General features: G+C 33.9%; 1 protein-coding gene across 14 annotated transcripts in view; it reads right to left on the bottom strand.

The window, feature by feature from the left end:
• The window catches only part of NFAT5 (nuclear factor of activated T cells 5), a 118,253-nt gene that overhangs the window by 61,346 nt on the left and 36,744 nt on the right, over positions 1–20,163 (bottom strand). For 5 of the 14 annotated variants that reach the window (XM_060650286.2, XM_060650287.2, XM_060650288.2 and 2 more), the window contains one exon: positions 11,471–11,596. In XM_060650286.2, coding sequence (XP_060506269.1) covers positions 11,471–11,596 — 126 coding nt within the window. Of the gene's footprint in view, positions 1–1,876; positions 8,014–11,470; positions 11,597–20,163 lie in introns of those variants that run through there. The other 9 variants (XM_060650291.3, XM_060650295.3, XM_060650299.3 and 6 more) reach the window with 6 other exon arrangements.

Genomic DNA, 20,163 nt, shown 5'->3' with positions numbered 1-20,163 from the left:
ACAAATTTCTCATTTCCAAGCAGTCCCAGAAAAGCACTAAAAAACATTCCTGGGAATACTGTAAATGTACTTAAAATATCTACAAAGACTTTTCAGTTACTAAATCATTAAATGTCAAGAAACAGCTTAATTGACATTCTGTAGAACTAAAATGCTAATGTAATCCTGCCTCATCTATATATTCTTTTTTAAGTTGTTATAAACAAAATATGCTAATTACCTCTCCTTCTTTTTTGGTTTTGAGTCTCCATTTTTATCTGTTAGGAATGTACAATGTTTCACTGCTACATATTAAAAATAAAAAATTCCAACATAAAAAGTTTTATTAACTGGTTTTATTTTCTCACTAAGCAGAATAGTCATAATGTATTTCTATTGTATGCCTTTATAATTTTATTTGTTCTTTAAATCCCTTACCAATCCTTCATAAAGTTGTAAGTTTTTAAATTTTTTTCTTAAACTTATTCTCTTACCTAAGTAACACATGAATAAATTTTTATTATTCATTTTTTCTTTTATGAAAAAATTATCTTTGAATCTAGGGGAATTTTATTTTTCTATAACATTTTCTGTGACTAGAGAGCATGGTAAACCAAAGGGAAAACCCACTTCTATATTTACTAAAAGGCATTTACAATCTCAGAATAGATTAATTCTAAAATGTTTAAGTGAAGTTATCACATACATAGTGTTCTATGTCTACATCTAACAATTCTATTATTAGCATGAGCCAATTACCAGGCCAAATGCCAGTAATGATGGTGAACTGAAATTGTATATTCTTATATGCTTTTGAGAACCAATGGAATCATTAAGGTTCACTATGAGTATTCAAAGTAGCTGGGATAAAAAGAGTGGCAGATAATGCCTTCCCAGATACCCTAGAATTTATAAGTATTATTAGTTTGATGAGAAAGATGAAAATGGGACTTTTAAATGCTACCACATATAGAAACTCGTGTAGATTTTATATATTCCTTGCTTAAACTAAGTTTTGAAATTAAGAACTATTAGTTCTAGATTTGTGAACTAGAAATTATTTTAATTACTGTATCATTTTAGTGCTTAAAATACCATAAAAAAAGACATGACACTTTATATGGAACTAACTACACTTTTATAGAAAGCTTTGAAATTGGAAACATTCTTTAAAGTCCCTAAAAGAAACAAATACCTTTCACTAATTTAAAAGATGTGACAGAAATGACATTTAACTGAGCTTCCAAGATGAAAATGTGATCCTTTAGCATTTAAATATGCACATATATTTTATAACTTTCCAACATCCAGGCAAAATCAGTTGAGCTGCCTAAAAATGTCATGAAAACAAAAGCCATAAAATTTTGCAAGTGTGCTTAAGTGAACCAATAGTGGAACGGAGAAGGAGTAAACCACTGACTGTTCAGAAAATAATCTTAAAAAACAATCCAGATATTTCTGGTCTAAAACACTTATTGTTCAACCTTAGTTATCCTTTTTAAGTATTTCATTTTTCTTTCTGGTAACAAAGACTTCAAATCTAAACATCTTGCCTGATAAAAGTCACCAGATACAAGGACAAAATTTCAGATCAAAGAAGAAAGATATCAAGAGAAAAAAATTATAAGGCCAAGATTCATGTTGCTAAGGGATTGAAAAATCTAGAACACACAAAGTGGCTGCAAACCTGCTTTGTCAACACCTTACATGCCAACCTTCGTTTTCTACTTTTCTTCTTCTTCTTCTTATAGTATTAATGTAAAGTTTAAAACTTTACAAAGAGTTTTTAGTTTCAATCAGTATCAATCCACTATTTAGAAACAAAAAAAGAAAGGAAGGAAGGAAGAAAGAAAGAAAGAAAAAAAGACTTATGAAGAAGTCTGAAAACGAGACCGACCTATACCCTGGGTGAGATTGGATGGGTTAAGTGTCTCTGGCACTATTTGTCTTCACTATTGACAGACACTGTCACACAACCCACCACACGATGCCTGTCTCTGAATGGCGAAGCTAGAATGCAAGTTAAGTGTATTAATAGAAAAAACAACTAGCATCCCAGCATATAAAATAAGCAATCCAGATTACTTTACCAAAAGCAAAAGCAAAAAACAAAAATTGTAGGGTTGATCATTTAATTTACATGTTTAACAATTTCAATTTCCCATTTGTACTTTTCCCACCCAACATAAGTTTACATGCCACAATAAGCAATGTTTTAAAACAAACTTAAAAAAAAATTAAATTATCAACATCCAAATAAATGCCATGTGGAAAAATTTCTTATCCAAAATTTTTGTTAACTCATATTCACCAATTTGTTCTCCTGTTTACTAATGCAATCTAATCCATAAGCCAGAATGCTCTCTTTCTTAGATGTTTTTAGGCTGTGCCTTTACCCAAATTCTCTTATAGAGTAGAAGAGAATATGCTCTGACCAATACACTCAAGCAGAAAGACATAATCTGTATTTTAGCAGAAAAAGAATCTTTTCATTTCTCAGGCCAACTTTCACATACTTCTTTATACCCCTAAAAAAAAGTTACCAATTTTCACTTTTAAACTACATACATTTTTGATCCTAGAGGCTCTATTTTAAAAAAATAATTAGCACTGTTGCTGAAGCTGAAATGTTTGTTACTGATTTATTGGACACCATCTTTTTCTTCCCCAGGCCAAGAAATTGCCAGTCAGGGTTCTAATACTACACAATAATTATTCTATTTTTAATCTAAATTCTCCTAAAATAATTATTTTTACCTTGACAGAGTGACATTAATATATTCACAAAATATTTATTAAAGAATGTTTCCCAGGGGCGCCTGGGTGGCTCAGTCAGTTAAGCGGCCGACTTCAGCTCAGGTCATGATCTCGCGGTCCGTGAGTTCGAGCCCCGCGTCGGGCTCTGTGCTGACAGCTCAGAGCCTGGAGCCTGTTTCAGATTCTGTGTCTCCCTCTCTCTGACCCTCCCCTGTTCATGCTCTGTCTCTCCCTGTCTCAAAAATAAATAAAACGTTAAAAAAAAATTTAAAAAAAAATGCTTCCTGAAAAATAAAATGTTTAGAAAAATTGTAAGTGTTCTGACATTTATAGCAATATTTTAAATATATCTAAGCATGGTGTAAGACATGTACTAGGTATATATTATGCAATTTGGTGGAGGTTTTTTTGTTTTTATTAAAAAAATTTTTTTAAGTTTATTTATTTATTTTGAGAAGAGAGAGAGAAAGTAAGCAGTGGAGGGGCAGAGGTGGGGGGTGGGGTGGAGAGAGAGAGAGAACCCCAAGCAGACTCCTTGCTGTCAGTGCAGAGCCCAACCTGGGGCTTGAACTCACGAACCATGAGATCACAACCTGAACCGAAACCAAGAGTTGGACGTGTCACTGAGTCACCGGGCGCCCCTGCAATTGTTTTTAAATCATTTCCTATTGGAAAAGAAAGATGCTTTCTATGATCCAGTGATTTCAGTACTACCGGGCAGCATCACTGGTCACTACTGGATGAAGAGACTAAAGCCCAGAACAAATCCTTTACCTCAAGTAGATTAAACACAAAGGGGAGTACTTACACTAGCTGATAACTATATTTATCACAATGTCAAAAACTCCAAGAAGTACGGGGGGGAAAAAAAAAAAAAAAAAGACAATCATTTTACTACTTGAAAGGGAATGTTAAGACAAAAACAGAGATTATCACTATATTAACTTAGATAAGAATTAAAAAGAACAAGTCTGAAGGATGCTATTTGAAGGTCACCTCAATGCTTTATCATATAATACACTTTAATATATTTAGGTTAAATAATAAAGGTACTCCTGCCAACTCTAGTCCAATGTCTTCACATTTCTTTGTTTTAGACTAGGAGACCAAAAAGGGGAAAGAAAATAGTTTTTGTATCATTAAAATCTTGTAATATAATTAATCAGATTTTACATCTGGGTCTGTATTAGAGTAGATACTGGATTCAACTGCAGACAAAACAAAGTGTCTAAGCAAAAAACAGAAGGTAAGTCATACATTGCCCTACCAGCAGTTTTGATACCCGATCATGCAAATGTATCACTTTACTTAAAAAAAAAAAAAAAAAAAAGAAAAAAAAAAAGGAAGAGAATTCGAGGAAGAACTCTTAAATAGTCACCTTTCAGAACATCCCTTTGGGAAATGTCTGTTCTCCCTATGACTCATCATATTCTATCAATGTCTGTTTTATAGACAAGGGCTCCTATTGAGAGAGTGTCAACATGAAAGAATAAGTCAGAATGTAAATACCATGCCCCAAAAGCGGCTCTATCTTGGCTGACAGGCAAAAATTCAAAATAAGGTAAAACACAGACTGGATGAGAATAGAAAGAAAAAAGCAAAATAAGTTTAAAAACCTTATTTCTATAAAAATAAGATCTATTTTTTAAAACCTTATTAACAAGTGAACACATGAACAAATGAACACATGATACACATTATACAAATGAACAAATGAACACATGATACACATGTGGGAGAAAAGTCAATGTTTACTGAATGATCACTAATTGTTAGGTAATGTTAAGCATTTTACATATTTATACTACTAATAATCTTAAGAAAAAGTTGGTATCAATGTCTATTCACAGGGGCAATATTACAAATTTATTTAACTTCCACAAAATTCTGTCTATATGATAGAAATGATAGTAATGAGATTCAAATTAGATCCTTAAGATTCCAAAACCCGTATTATAATACATGTGTATGTGCATGTGTGTATGAGTGATATCTAGAATATGCCTGTATAGTCCTGGCACTTTGAGGTGCTTTCTCATTTATTTTCTGATTAAATTTAATTGACAGTAACACCTTTTCATGAAGGAATGACATGGGGGGGAATGAGTTTTACCTCAGTGGGCTAAATAAATACTACTGATGGACATCTACTTGCATTTATGAATGAAAAGATAAGGTACCCTCACTTATGCCAAAAATAAGTTCACCAAGCGTCCTATATAGCTCATACCTTTATTACCTTTCTAAATGTTTATTTATTTATTTTGACAGAGAGAAGAGCACATGCATGAGAGAGAGCTGGGCAGGGGCAGAGAGAGGGAGACAGAGAATCCCAAGCAGGCTTCAGGCTATCAGCACAGAGCCAGTGCGGGGCTCGAACTCACGAACCATGAGATCATGACCTGAGCTGAAATCGAGTCGGAAACTTAACCAACTGAGCCATCCAGGTGCCCCACCTTTATTACTTTTTAAAAACATAGTTGATTGGACATTTTGACTTACTTTTTTTTAACTTTTTAAAAAATAATTTCTACCTTTTTAAAATTTATTTATTTTGAGACAGAGAGAGAAAGAGGGAGGGAGAGAGAGAGTATGTGTAAGTGGGGGAGAGGCAGAGAGAGAGGAAGAGATAAAGAATCCCAAACATGTTCCATACTGTCAGTGTGGAGCCCAATGTGGGGCTCAAACCTGTGAACTGTGAGATCATGATGTGAGCTGAAACCAAGAATCAGACGCTTAACTGACAGAGCCACCCAGGCACCTCATTTTGACTTATTTTAATCAACTGCCACATGGGGTTTTTTAAAATATGAAATATTTAAAATTAATACTTATGTTTCCTTTGCTCATATTTTAACAAATGCTAACATTTTACTACATATGATTTTATGTTTAAGAGAAGAAAAGTAACAGAAACAGATGAAATCTCTTGTTGTATCCTACCCTAATCCCTTCTCCTCACTCCTGCCCCAGCTGGAGTACTATTTATATAATTTTATTCGTATATTTACACAACTAATTGTTATAAAACAACTACTTATGGCAATTAGTATGGTAACACCTTTTACTTATGATATCATCAATCTTATTGGTGATACAAGAAAGTAAGTCCACTTCTGTGCATTGCTTTGTTAATGTGAAATTGTGTAAAATACATACAGATAGAAACGGTGTCTATTTTATGTATGTATTTTGTCTATGAAAGGTTGAAAATCTGTGAGAAGTTTTAAAATGCTAATCTACAGACTCAGGTAATATAAAAATGTGCTTTTTCTAAGAAACAGAATAAATCGCAGTTATTTATAAAGTTGTTGCTAAAAATTATCAAGAGGACAACATTTAAGGAATAAATCAACAACAAGTTGTGTGTACTTTTTGTCAACGATAATTCATAATACAGTTAGCCTCTTGAATTAGTACTTGTTTCTGAATTAACCATTATGGCCCAAGTTTGTTTATGCTTTTCATTTTAATAGCGCAGATGTTAACATAAATCTATATACACATACATATATTATATTTCTGTATGTATAAATGTATACATTTAGATTTACTATATAATTACAATAAAAAGACAGAATAAGGAGTAGAGTTTTTATTTTTTATTAAAAAAATTTTTAATGTTTATCTAATTTTGAGAGACAAAGAGCAGGAGTGGGGGAGGGGCAGAGATACAGAGGGAGGGGCAGAGAGAGCAGGAGATACAGAATCCAAAGCAAGCTCCACGTTGCTGTCAGTACAGAGCCGGATGCAGGGTTTGAATCCACGAACTGCAAGATCACGACCTGAACTGAAGTCGGCCGCTTAACCAACTGAGCCACCCAGGTGCCCCAAGAGGAGTAGAGTTTTTAAACGTACTTGCAACATGTTTGTAACTAGAATCTGACTTCCTTCTGAGGTGGTCCTGTTTTCTAGAAAAAGCAGAAATGGCCATATGGAACAACCACATTAACTCATACTTTAGCTCACCACATCAATATATAGGTTACAAAGGTGAATCATCTTTCCAGGTAATGAGTTTTGAGTTTAATTTTAGGAATAGTATACTAAATAAATGGCCAAAACTCTGAAATATGTTTACCTAGTCAACCTAGGACAGCAATCAAAGACAAACTGGCTCTCAAAATTTATTCAACTCAAGAAAATGCAAATTATATAACTATAAATATTTTCTAACATAGTAAATAAGTTGTGAATCACTTTTATTAAAACTTAATATTCTTCTAGAAATCATATTTCCATTTTTTCTTTTTTTTTTTAATTTGAGAGAGTGAGCATGCGCAAGCAGGGGAAAGGGACAGAGGGAAAGAGAGAGAGAGAATCTTAAGCAGGGTACACAATCCATGCAGAGCCAGAGGTGGGGCTCAATCCTACAAGCCCAGGATCATGATCTGAGCCAAAATCAAGAGTCAGATGCTCAAGTGACTGAGCTATCCGGGCACCCCCATATTCCCATTTTGTAGGTCTTGAAACTTGCAGAGTTAAAGGGGAGTATGGCTTTTCCAATTCAATATCCTACACACTGCTTAGTCCAGGAACTACAGTTTCCTTAAGTGAAATAACAGCACACAATTCTCTGAAGTGCAGTAGCAAGAAGAAAAGAACTTAGACCCCAGCAGGGAAGAAGAGAGGTAGCTTGTGCCTGGAAGCAATGAGATATGATGATGATGCAAATTGTCTAGCACAATTCCTCTTACATAGTAGGAACTCAAAAATGGTAACTTACAGTTTCTTTAATTCATTTTTTTATACAGTCTGTTGTTATCGATGGTTTAGAAATTCCTATGATTTTATTAGGTGATTAAGATGTCTGAAACAAATTGAAACATGGTTGTCCTTCTTTGATTACAGGACATTCATTTAGCTCTCTCGTGTCCTCTCCTCTAATATAAATAGCACTCAATTAGGTTCTTTCAGTATAGCAAATACCTGTTAGATACTTGCGATCTATTAACTGCTACAGCACAAAATTCAAAGCACTATTTAATAAGTCTCTCTCTTCCAACAGAAAAGTTTATTAGATGGATCACTTCACGTAAAGTTATTAAGTAAAATTACAGCCTTTTTAAAAACCTGTAGTCAGCTAACTAGTAGAGATAGTCAACAGACATTTCAATTTACATGCCTAATCTGCTGGTATACCTACACATGCTAAAAAGTGTCTTGAGACTGTATTACTTCTAGAAGTATTAATATATAATTACTGAAAGTAACAATTTTACAAAAACAAATAACAAAAGAATCACCAATTATTCTTAAGATTCTCTGGCTGAATTATAAAACCTATGGTTTGATTAATTATTCATTGTTTATCTCATGAATTAGAATAAAAATTATAAAGAAACCTTAAACAGTTACTTAGCAAAATCTTATTTTGATATAAACTAATAAACATAATGCCATATACCAAAATGAAGAAAAACAGTCTAGGATAGAAAAAGAAAACAATCTGATTTCTTAAAATGAAGATTAAAGTTTATTGTTCACTTCTGTGAAAGACTTCCTATTTTAATTAAGTAAATCTAAGGATTAAAAATTATAAACATGTAAGTAGGTTAAAAAAATACTTGATTGGTATATGAGTTATATATCAATAAAGCTGTTATTTAAGAAAATTGCCTGCCATATCTTTTTGCAAAAACTCCCTCAACTCTGGTGTCACTGTTTTAGTTTTCTAAAATAATACTTGCATTTTAGTTCTTTATAACCTATACTATAGGATTCCCCTCACCCCACAAAAAAAAACCCAAATAACAAAAAGAATCCTTTCACAATTTGCATTTCTTGAGCAACTCCTTATTTTGCCAAAAATGCCATTAATTCATTTGGATAACTTTTTTTGTGTTAGGAAAATGGCCCGTCTTAACTACTAAGAACTTATAATAATGTTCAGAAGGTCTGTATTTCTAAAACTTATTCATTCACATATTGAACCTTGAACTCTCAACTACCGTTCTAGTGGGACAAAAGCAGAGGTCTTTAAAAAATGCGGAGTACAATTTGAAGACTGGCGACTCTCAACTACACCTCCCAGATTCTGACACTTGGCCCATGGAGAGGAGAGGAGTGGTGTAGAAGTAATCTCTCTTTCTCCCAGCCCCAACTCTGAAACTTACCAGATAAAAAGAATTTACTGATGGGAGTATGTAAAAGTGTGAATAGTATACAAGCAGAAAAATTTTAAGAGATACTTTTTTACCCAATATTCTGGATTGTGGATTAGCAGCACCATGTTTACTCATTCCCTCAGTAATATGTAAAGGGAAAAAAATCTAGATTGGCGAATCTGAGAAACACATTTTTAATAATTAAGTAATAAAAAAAAGTACATGAACACCTACATGCCCAGCCTCTAAATTTTAAAATTTAAATTGATTTAGAACTTGTGAAACACAAACCTTTATGGCAGAACTAGAAGTCTGTTCCCACCAGGCCCTCATACCTGATAGCAGCCAATCCGGCTCCTTCAAAACTCTGAAGAATTAACTACATCAAGAGTCATCATTTTTATGCATTTCATATTTAAACAGCAAATGTATAGATTTAAAAAAAAACTCACAGAAGTCTAAATTAATGTGCCTTTCCCTAAATGTCAAGTCTTTTGGTCAGGAAACACTGAGTAACTGGTAATTTACTCCAAATCCTTCTCTTTGACAGTTATGTCACTAAATATATTAATATGTTAAATAAAAAAGCAACTCTATAATGATATACACTAACTGATTTCCCTACAATAATTACTCTGTAATGTAAACTCTCTTACCTATAATGTTATATGACAAAAACTATTTTACCAATAAGACAGAATCCTAGAATAATATTATATTGGTTACTAAAGTTATATAAAAAAAAGTTACAAATGACTTGGTTGTAGACCACAGAAACTTTCTGTATGTGAATATAAGACAACTGTCAATGTCACCCCCTTACTCTCTTCATCATCTTTATAATGTGAATAACTTCTCAATCTAGCAAGAATTTATTACTTCAGAATATGTCCTTCGGTTCTCTTATTTTTATGATTTTTCAACTCATATCTTTCAATTTAATTTATGTGGATAGGATTTTCTGAAATATATGGAGGGAGGGAGGATCAACATTCTATTAGTGATTCAAATTCAAGAATTTTCAATATTTATATATAACAATTTGAAACTGAGTTTGGCATTATTTAAAAGGAAGTGTTCTTTTCCAAACCTAACTGACATTTTTTCAGCTTTTAAAAGGAACTGGATCTACTGTCAACAGATGTTAAAAAGCACAGAAGAAACAGACTTTTAGTTCTATATAGATTCAACAAGTCTATAAAAAACAATCTCAAACGATATAAAAGAAATCAGTTAGTCAATTTCTACTTGTGGATTTAAAGTGAAATATTTCATTACAACCTTTTTTCATATTTTATCATCTGATACAATTTTAAGCAATATTTAAAATTTTAAATTCCAGAAAAATATATTCCAGAACCCAGTGCATATAATGTAAAACCAGGTCATCTTACCAATTTGATTGTTAAAAAGTTCACAATTAAATCCACAGAATCTGTTAGAAAATGTCTGGCAACACATGAACAGTGAGCAGGGCTGATAAGTTTCCTTGCTATGTTTAAAGTTTTCCTGCCCTCAGCCAGAAAGGCTGCATACTGCCATATACAGCTCAGGGAAAAGACTGGTACACAAGATTAATGATACACTGGTTAATCCATACAAGAAAAATATATGAAGTCCTATTATAGTACCAAATCCTCATTTAAATCACCTCTCACTTCACCATTCTTTTTGAAATAAAATGAATTTACTGAAAACAATGGTGCGATGGATGTTAAGTACCATTTTAAAAGATGAGAGGTATCATTGGATAAGAAACCTCTATTTAGAGCGACAGATACAACTTCAGAGAATATATATATATGTATATTTTCCTTTGTTTTAAAAAACCAAATACATTTTGCAATCTATAAAACCCAACTAAAAAAAGAATTACAGTTGGGCAATCTAGTATTATTGTAAGCACTCATTAATTTATCAATAATCAAGACTTTTTCTATTACCTTATCTGTCAATCTTTTATTCTGGTTCAATAAAAAATTGAACCAATTTTATATAATTATAAAGTGTATGATTTGAGAGCTGAGTAAAAATAAACTTGATAAATTTCAAACATTACTTTCTATACTTTTTCACTGATATATCAAAATACCTTTACAATAAAAATTACATTCAAATTTCCCATTACTTTCAACTGAATTTAAAAGAAGTCTTAAGTCACATGTTTTTAAATGTAGGGAAAAGATTGTAGTAACATGCTACAAACAGAAAAGAGACTTGAGTGCTAGAGTCCTTTTTCAGGTTACACAAAATCAAATATTTTTCCCTTTCAGCAAATTTTTAAAAATAATTGTTTAAAGTAGAGACTCAAATGTAATTTTCTATCCATAGCTTGGTATGTAACCTTTTTATGAGCAGTCAACAAAAGAGCCTCAAATTTGTTTCCATAGCTGAAGATAAGCTCCTAGAAAGGAAATGGCACTAACAGATGTGCCAATGTGAAATTTTAAGAAGAATTATATCAAGAAATGCATATTGAAATATTTTAAGGTTAAAAGTATATGTTTTAAAACCTCCTAAAACAAACCCTCAAATCACACTCTTTTTGATATGGACTTTGCCAGCACTGTTCATGTTGGCCAGATAATACACTACTTTTCTTTAATGAAGTAAAATGAAATGCATACCAGCAGCAACTACAGCTGGAGGAGGCGAGCCTGCCTCACCACCACTTGTCTGACTCATTGATGCTACAGATGTTTCTCTAGATGGAGGTAACTGTAACTCCTTTGGGAGAAGATCATAGACAGATTCTGTAGGGGGAAGGAGAAAAAAATTTAAAAGAGTGTAAGTCAATAACCTAACAAATGAGCATGAAATTAATTAATAAGGAGAACACACACAAATCCATATAATTACTGTCATAAAGATTAGCAAATAGGGGCGCCTGGGTGGCGCAGTCGGTTAAGCGTCCGACTTCAGCCAGGTCACGATTTCGCGGTCCGTGAGTTCGAGCCCCGCGTCAGGCTCTGGGCTGATGGCTCGGAGCCTGGAGCCTGTTTCCGATTCTGTGTCTCCCTCTCTCTCTGCCCCTCCCCCGTTCATGCTCTGTCTCTCTCTGTCCCAAAAATAAAATAAAAAACGTTGAAAAAAAAAAAAATTAAAAAAAAAAAAAAAAAAGATTAGCAAATATTTTTCTTTTATTATGTAATTTTACTGAACTGAAGCATGAATTTTCCATTAGTTCGGTCCCCTGTTTTCTTCTTGGCTTTATCCCTTATGTTTAAGATGGTCTCCACACTTATTAAATTTTAGAATTGGACAAAATTAGACAAAATATAAGAAATATCAAATAACCCAAAATGGTCCATTATCTTCCTTTGTAATAAGACTGTAACTTAGCATACTCATAATTAGCTTTAAATTGGCTTCACCAGTGAGACCATTAGTCTAGTCTTGTTCTTCTTAGCACCTTTTAGCAAATATTTTAATTCACTCTCAAAATGCATTTTTGTCTCCCAAAACAAGCTAAACAAGGAATGTCAGAGCTCAAGGAAATAATGTCATTTCTATTCTGTATTTATACTCCAGAAAGGCACAAGAATAGGATACTCTTAAATCAGAAACCGTAAATGCCTAAATTAGACTATGATTAGTTTTATATCCCAGACTAAAGAATCCATATCTTTTTGATGTATTTTATAATCATTGTCTATAAAATTACATTTATATCTACTATTAAAAAAATTCTTTTATAGTTTCATGAGTTTGAGCCCCACATTGGGCTCTGCCCTGACAGCATGGAGCCTGCTTGGGATTCTCCCTCTCTCTCTCTCTCTGCCCGTCCCCTGCTCACACTCTCTGCGTCTCTCTCAAAATAAATAAATAAAAACTTAAAAAATATATATTCTTTTATAGTTACTATTGTATGGTTTTGGGCACAAATAAGTCTCAAAATATCCTGTAAAGGTAATAGAATCAATGTTGGAAGGAATTTCAAAAGACCAATTAGAATCATATGCCCATCAAAAGAACTGAGAAACAGGACTTAAGAGACTTGCCTAGTATTCCAAGAAACCCAACATTCCGACAAATAAAAAAGATTATTAATTTATTTTCATGAGTGATTAAAAAACAAAGGTAGCGCCATGGACATTTTATCCTTGATAACAAACAATACTTTCAGTTAAGTGATCACTGAATGCATGAATACTTTGATCCTTCCAATTAATTAATCTTTGAAGTATGTGCCCTAATTTTGACGTGGATAGGGATCAGGAAGAAAGTTGTGAAGGAAAGCTAAAATTAGAAGATTTACTATTAAATGTTATCTTCGTTCATAGTAAAGAGTCAACTTGAAAATTTTCTTTTGAAAAACTCTATTACCTAACTCTTGAAACTTTCATCTTTAAAACATCTGGCAAATTCAGTATTTGCCTGAACATAATATGCCTTGACTCAAATTTTTCTGTTTGTTACAATGCTGCTAAAAGCCTTAAGTAAATAATTCGTATCTTTCAAATAACATAGGGAGGAGAGCAGGGAGAACCTAAGTAAAACAAAAATGGCACTATCATCAGATATAGATTTTAAAACAATTATTTCTAAATCCATGTTGAAAACGACAGTTCCTTATACTTAAAAGAGAAGCATACTCAAGTCCTTTTTTGTTTTTTTGTTCAAACTAAAAGCAATATGAAAATAAAAAGAATTTAGATGAAAAGAGAAAGATCTACCAAAATATATTTACATCAAGAAAAAAAAAACTGTCCTACTAATAGCCCCATCACCAGTACTTCACTAGTTGGAACTATTTCTCCACTTCTCTAATTATTAAAATAAATCAATCAAAACAAAACAAACTCGTGTGGAATGAGACACACTACCCTTCCCAAAGAAGTGTATAAAGTTGAATCTATATTAGAGGTATAAAAGCAATGTTAATAAAAACACACAGGAAAGTAACTAATTATAGAACTTACTATATCTTAGCCCTCCCCACAACCTAGCCCCCAAAACAAACAAAGTAACATGCAAGGACAAATGGAAGGTGTGGGAAGTATGGACTCATCCCTTCAACAAAGGTATTTTCTGATTAACTGACACAAGTGTTTGGCAATTAAAGAAGTCAGAAGTTTTATCATGTCTACCTAAGGGAAGAAGCAGTTAATACGGTCATTACCATCACAGGCTATGATTTCAGACATAACTGGGTTGGCTCTGCTACTCCAAACAACCTAAGACTTAAATCCTCATTTAAACTTTTCCTTTACCCCATTATCTTGAAGAAATTCCCTCCAAGCTATGAATGTACAACCCAACCACATACAATGGCCTTACTTTTAAATCTGCTTCCCATAAGACATAAAAATATTAAAAGATTTATAATATTAAAATATTATGAATCATGCTGTTAATGCTATTGTCATTTGCTCCTAAATTCAATCCAAATTACAGTTTTACAGTATCCATTGCCCAATGAAAGAATTCTTGACAATCCATGAAAAATAGCCCTAAGTTGGTGCTAACTACCTCATGTTAAGAGGTCGCATCTATTTTTCTTGTGTTATCTTTTAAATTAGATAAGAAAGGAATGAAATTCTAGGTTTACAAACACAGAATATGAAGAAAGAGAATAGGAAATCCATGATGGAAAGGCAGTTTCCTGAGGAAAGACTTCCTTAGAAAACAAAATAAAATTACTTCTAGATATTTTTTTTTTAAGAGAAAGAGAGAATGGTCACAAGTTTTCTTTTTAGGATGGTAAAAATGTTCTAAATTTGGATTATGGTGGGGCACCTGGGTGGCTCAGTCAGTTAAGCATCTGACTCTTGGTTTCAGCTCAGGTAGCGATCTCACAGTTTGTGAGTTCGAGCCCCACAGTGGGCTCTGCACTGACAGCATGGAGTCTGCTTGGGATTCTCTCTCTCCTTCTCTGTCTGCCCCTCCCCTATGCATGGTTCTCTCTCTCTCTCTCTCTCTTTCTCTCCCTCAAAAGAAATAAATACTTTTTTTTAAAAATTAAAAAAAAAAAAACTAACCACTATTGAATCTTGTACACTCTAAATGGGTGAATTTCATGATATGTAAATTATTCATCAGTAAAGCTATTTTCAAAAAAAAAGAGAAAGAAGAATAGAACAAGTACAAGTGAAAACTGTATAAGAGCAAGCTATGTCTCTCACTGTTCCTAATAAACCTTATGGATAAAAATATCTCTTCACACAGCTTCTATTTGTAAAAAGTGAAATCATGAAGGCCAAGCTGAATGCTAATCTAATTTGCTTTTTAAGGGTCTTCTTTTGGAGGATCAGGAAAATGCTACAGGTATAGCTATCCTAAATTCAGTAAAATATCTTAAGGAAATATTATCAAGTTCTCATGACCGAGACGAAGAAATGGAGACTTAATAAACAGATGACTCTAAGCAAAAGTACCCAAAAATGTACAGGTTCACCTGGAGGGAGGTGGCTACTACATCAACAGCCTAAGCAAAGATAACAAATTTATGAATGACACAGGCTTAAGAGGGATATATTGTGTGTCATAATGCATCACAGATCATGCAAGGCAGGAAAACCTGCCCAAAGGAATAAAGTGAAATTTAGTTAGGATTAATGTAACAGTTGGTAAAAACTGCTCTTTTTACTTAAAGGCACTTTCTCTTTTTTTTTAATTGAGAAATAATTTTACTTTTTTTCTTGAATGTTTTACTTCTTTACTTTGAGAAACAGAGCATGAGCAGGGGAGGGGGAGAGAGAGAGAGAGAGAGAAGAGAGAGAGAGAATCCCAGTCAGGCACTGTGCTGCCAGGACAGAGCCTGATGCAGGGCTCAAACTCAGCAACCGTGAGATCATGACCAGCGCAGAAATCAAGAGTTGGATGCCTACCCACCTGAGCCACCCAGGCACCCCTCTTTTTTTTACTGTTATTTTTTATTTTATTTTAAGTAAGCTCTACACCCAACGTGGGGCTTGAACTCATGATGCTGATATCAAGAGTAGTATGTTCTATCAACTAAGCCAGCCAGGTACCCCTGTTGTCTAAGGAACTCTTTCCCTGGCCAGCCAGGCTTGAGGTGACTGTTGTCTTACCTATTTTTCCTATGAATGCTGCTAATTATGCAGTAATGTTTAACCAACTCACTTAATGGTACATTATGAATTTTAGTTGACCAAAATCCCCGGTAAGTGCATTGCTTAAATATCCATGTAGTAGAATTAGGACAGATGTGATATAATAAATAACTCTGTTAATAGAAATTATTAACATGAGTGTATGAAAAAAGGAAATTAGGCAGAAATTGGTAAAAAAGCTCAGAAGATCAAGAATTTGTCTTGAGTTGGTGCAATATTGCAGATCATAGGGCCATCAGGGGGAAGGAAGAAATGGAGGACTGAAATTATTTTCAGATATTGAAAACAAACCAAGGCTTCCCAATGTTGGGTGGGAAGGTGAACAGTGTAAAAATGGGCTGGGTGGGGGGTTTGTTTGCTTGATCATTCAGTAAACTCTAACTGATCCATTTATGTCACTGATTATTTTCTAGGTCAATTCGGTCTTTTATTCTTCAACACTGGCTATGAGGAGTTTCACTATACTGCATCAAACTCAAAGTAGACAGAAATCCTATCCCAAGGGCACAAAGCAGTGTGAAAGAGAAGGGAAAAATGGGAAACTTAATAGTGCAGTTTATTTATTTATTTTTCTCAGTTGGGAACTCAGTTCCCTAACCGGGGATAGTCCAAATCCCATTCTCTACTGCTTCATTCTGTAAATTGCTCAGTCCCATGAAAAGGTGAAAAGACTTCAAACCCTCATACTTTCTCACTTTTTCCTGGAAGGGTTCAGGAAGATAAAACATAGGAAAGAGCTGAGAAAAGGCATGCTTTTCTTGTTCTCTCTCCACAAAAGAACATTAATAACACAAGTGCCATTTGGGGATGGGTCAGGCACTGTGCAAAGCTTATTATATACATTTCTTAACTTAATTTCAAAACAATCCTGAGGTAGGTTGTACCAATAAAGAATATGAAGATTGTGCAACAGTAAAAAATAAAAAGCATATGTGACAGAACAAAAGAAAGGAATGATGAACGATGGTTTCCTTTGATGGGGAGAAAGGACAGGGCAAAGGATGAACAGAAATAAGTAGGGCTGGATGGTGGGCTCATAGATGTTCTTTTGCTAAAATATATAATAAATCAATAAATACAATAAAAATTAAGATTATGCATGGACAGTATGTAGCCTCAGAGAGTTGCTCTAAGATGATCTGCTCAAAAGAACTCTGTAAGTTATCATTCCTTTTCTGGAATTTGTATCCTCAACCTCACCCTTCTTGACCTGATGGCTACCATGTAATGTTCAGTTGCTTTTGGGTCAGAAAGTAAAGGCCGAATTTGTCAGAGAGCCCAGTTACTTTATGACTTTTCTGAAAACTACCCTATTTACTTTAAGGTAAGGAACAAAATAAATAAAAGTTGTACACAACTAATACTACAGACCTTAACTCCATGCACAGATGAATGATAAAAGGTGGGGGGAAGGGGGACTCTGGAAATAAGATGCTTCTGTTCAACTGTCAAACAAGCAGCCATGAATGGAAATATTTGTGGCAAAAAGGAGGATACTTTCTGCTGGGAATGCTTTAAAATTTAACAAAAAGTAAACTAATGATATAACACACATAATATATATATATATATTATATATATATAATATATTATATATATTACATAATAATACATTATATATATATATAATAATGAATGCTCCTTGATATCAGATGCAAACACTATTATACTGAAAAATGTAATTATAAACATCTGTACATTGTTTAAAAAATTGTTTTACTTACTTTTTTACACTCTAAATATGAAGCTACTATAGCACCTGAAAGAGTTAAAAAACTTTCAAAAAGTCCTTGCAAATGGTTTGAGAATTGCCTCACTCTTCCATCTCTCTATTAACTATCTCAATAAGCTGATAAATCCCAAGGCTATGGTTTCATGTCAGATATTCTAAAACAAAATGCCTGGCACCTCCAATGTGCCAACATAGTTCTGCATTGAAGAGACACAGCATTCATTCTGTTAAAAACACTTCAGGCTTGACAGTCATCATACTTGGCATGTCCACTGGAAAAATGTACTGGCTGCAGGTCTACTGGATATTTGGTTTCTAAAAGATTATGAAGTCCAAGAATAACTAGTAGGTGATGCTCTTTTTTAACAAATTTTTCTCCTCTCAGTTTAAGTCAATTAATAGTTTGCTATCACATATTTACTTAATCACATCACTTCTTCCTGATTATATTTTATTATTGTTTTTTGGGTTTTTAAAATTTTTCAGTTTATTTATTTGTTTTGAGAGAGAGAGAGAGAGAGAGAGAGAGAGAGAATGAGAATGAGTGGGGGAGGGGCAGAGAGAGGGGGAGAGAGAGAATATCCCAAGCAGGCTCTGCACTGTCAGCGCAGAGCCCAATGTGGGCTTAAACCCACAAAACAGTGAGATCATGACCTGAGCCAAAACCAAGAGCTGGATGCTTAACCAACTGAGCCACCCAGGTGCCCCTAAGGAAACTAATTTGAATTCCACAATCATTTTAATACATCATATTTTTTTCTTTTAAGTACTATTTTTCATCTAAAAACTTCACAATTATTTTCAAAATAACTTAAGACTTATGAAATATAGAATGGAGTATACTATTCAACTAACCATTTTAGTTATCTACATTCTAAATTCACTTATATTATTTTCAAAAGATATTACTTAAGTCTGTCCTAGAAAAAATAAGACATTCAATGTCATATCTATGACATAAATTATTGAGTAAAACATTTACGGTTTATTTACAATTTTCAAATATCTTATAAGAATACTTTTTCAATAGAGCTTTAAGAACTGTGGAGTTCAGACAGAGTCAAAGATGTGAGTATGAGAAGGACCCAGGGGGTGGGTGTCAGAAGCCTAGCTGGGTGAGGAGGGTCATCTATGGGGATGAGGGGAAGGGGGGGTCTCTAGCATGGGGTTTCAGAGCCCAAACAGGGTGAGGAAAGCATTAATGGGAGGGGAAGGGAGAGAAGAGATATCCAGGTGCACAGTTCAAGCAAGGTAAAGAAATTATCTGCAGCCTAGTATGTGCTATCAGAGCCATACATTGTAATGTATACACACTTAAAATTTAGCTGATGTTTATGAAAACAGTAATGAATACAGATCTCTTCCACTGCTTAAGTGTTAACTATATTATATAACCATATATTTTATAGTCACTTTTTTTGTAACTAAAGTAACCGTGTCCTTGGGGGCACCCGGGTGGCTCAGTGGGTTAAGCGTCCAACTCTTGATTTCAGTTCAGGTCAGGATCTCACAGTTCTTGGGATCGGGCCCTGCTGTCAGCACAGAGCCTGCTTGGGATTTTCTCTCTCCCTCTCTGTCTGCCCCTCCCTTGCTCTCTCTCTCTCAAATAAACATTAAAAAAAAAAAAAAAAAAAAAGAGGGATAAAATAACCATGCACTTATCAATGTATGTAATAATCTATCATTGAAAAGAAATAAGTGGAATTAACATGTTATTTTATCCATAGTTGTTGTTGATGTTGTTGTGTGCTGTCAGCACAGAGCCCGACTCAGGGCTCAACCCACAAACTGTAAGATCATGACCTGAGCCAAAATCAAGACTTAGATGCTTAACTGACTAAGCCACCTAGGCACCGCCCCCTATCCATATTGTTTTGAAACTTGAAGACATTTAATAAATGATTATTTGCTCATTCATTTATATATTTATTTTTTAAATTTTTTATTGTTTATTTATTTTCGAGAGAGAAAGGGAGAGAGCCAGAACATGAGTGGGGGAGAGGCAGAGAGAGGGAGACACAGAATCCAAAGCAGGCTCCAAGTTCTGAGCTGTGAGCACAGAGCCCAACATGGGGCTCAAACTCACAGACCATGAGATCATGACCTGAGCTGAAGTCGGAAGCCCAAACAACTGAGCCACTCAGGTGTCCCAATTCATTCATATATTAAACACAGAACTGAAGTGTCAATTCTGTGCCAGGCACAATAATCTAGTAAATAAAATAGATGGAATTCCTAACATCAGTGTTATTTCTAACTGCACAGACCCTGCATTACAACTAGGTAGTTCAGAAGTTTATTCTCTAGGGGTACCTAGAGATTTTCCTCTCTCCCTCTCTCTCTGCCCCTCCTGCTCACTCTCTCTCAAAAATATATAGTAAACATTTTTTTAAAGCTAATTTTCTTTAAAAAATTTTTTTAATGTTTATTTATTTTTGAGAGAGAGAAAGACAGAGCATGAGTGGGTGATGAGCAGAGAGAGAGAGGGAGACACAGAATCTGCAGCATGTCC

Source organism: Panthera onca, chromosome E2 (genome assembly GCF_046562875.1).
Source record: "Panthera onca isolate mPanOnc1 chromosome E2, mPanOnc1 haplotype 2, whole genome shotgun sequence".
NCBI classification, from domain to species: domain Eukaryota; kingdom Metazoa; phylum Chordata; class Mammalia; order Carnivora; family Felidae; genus Panthera; species Panthera onca.
The sequence above is the reverse complement of the archived record's forward strand: the minus strand, read 5'-3'. Positions and strand labels throughout refer to the sequence as shown.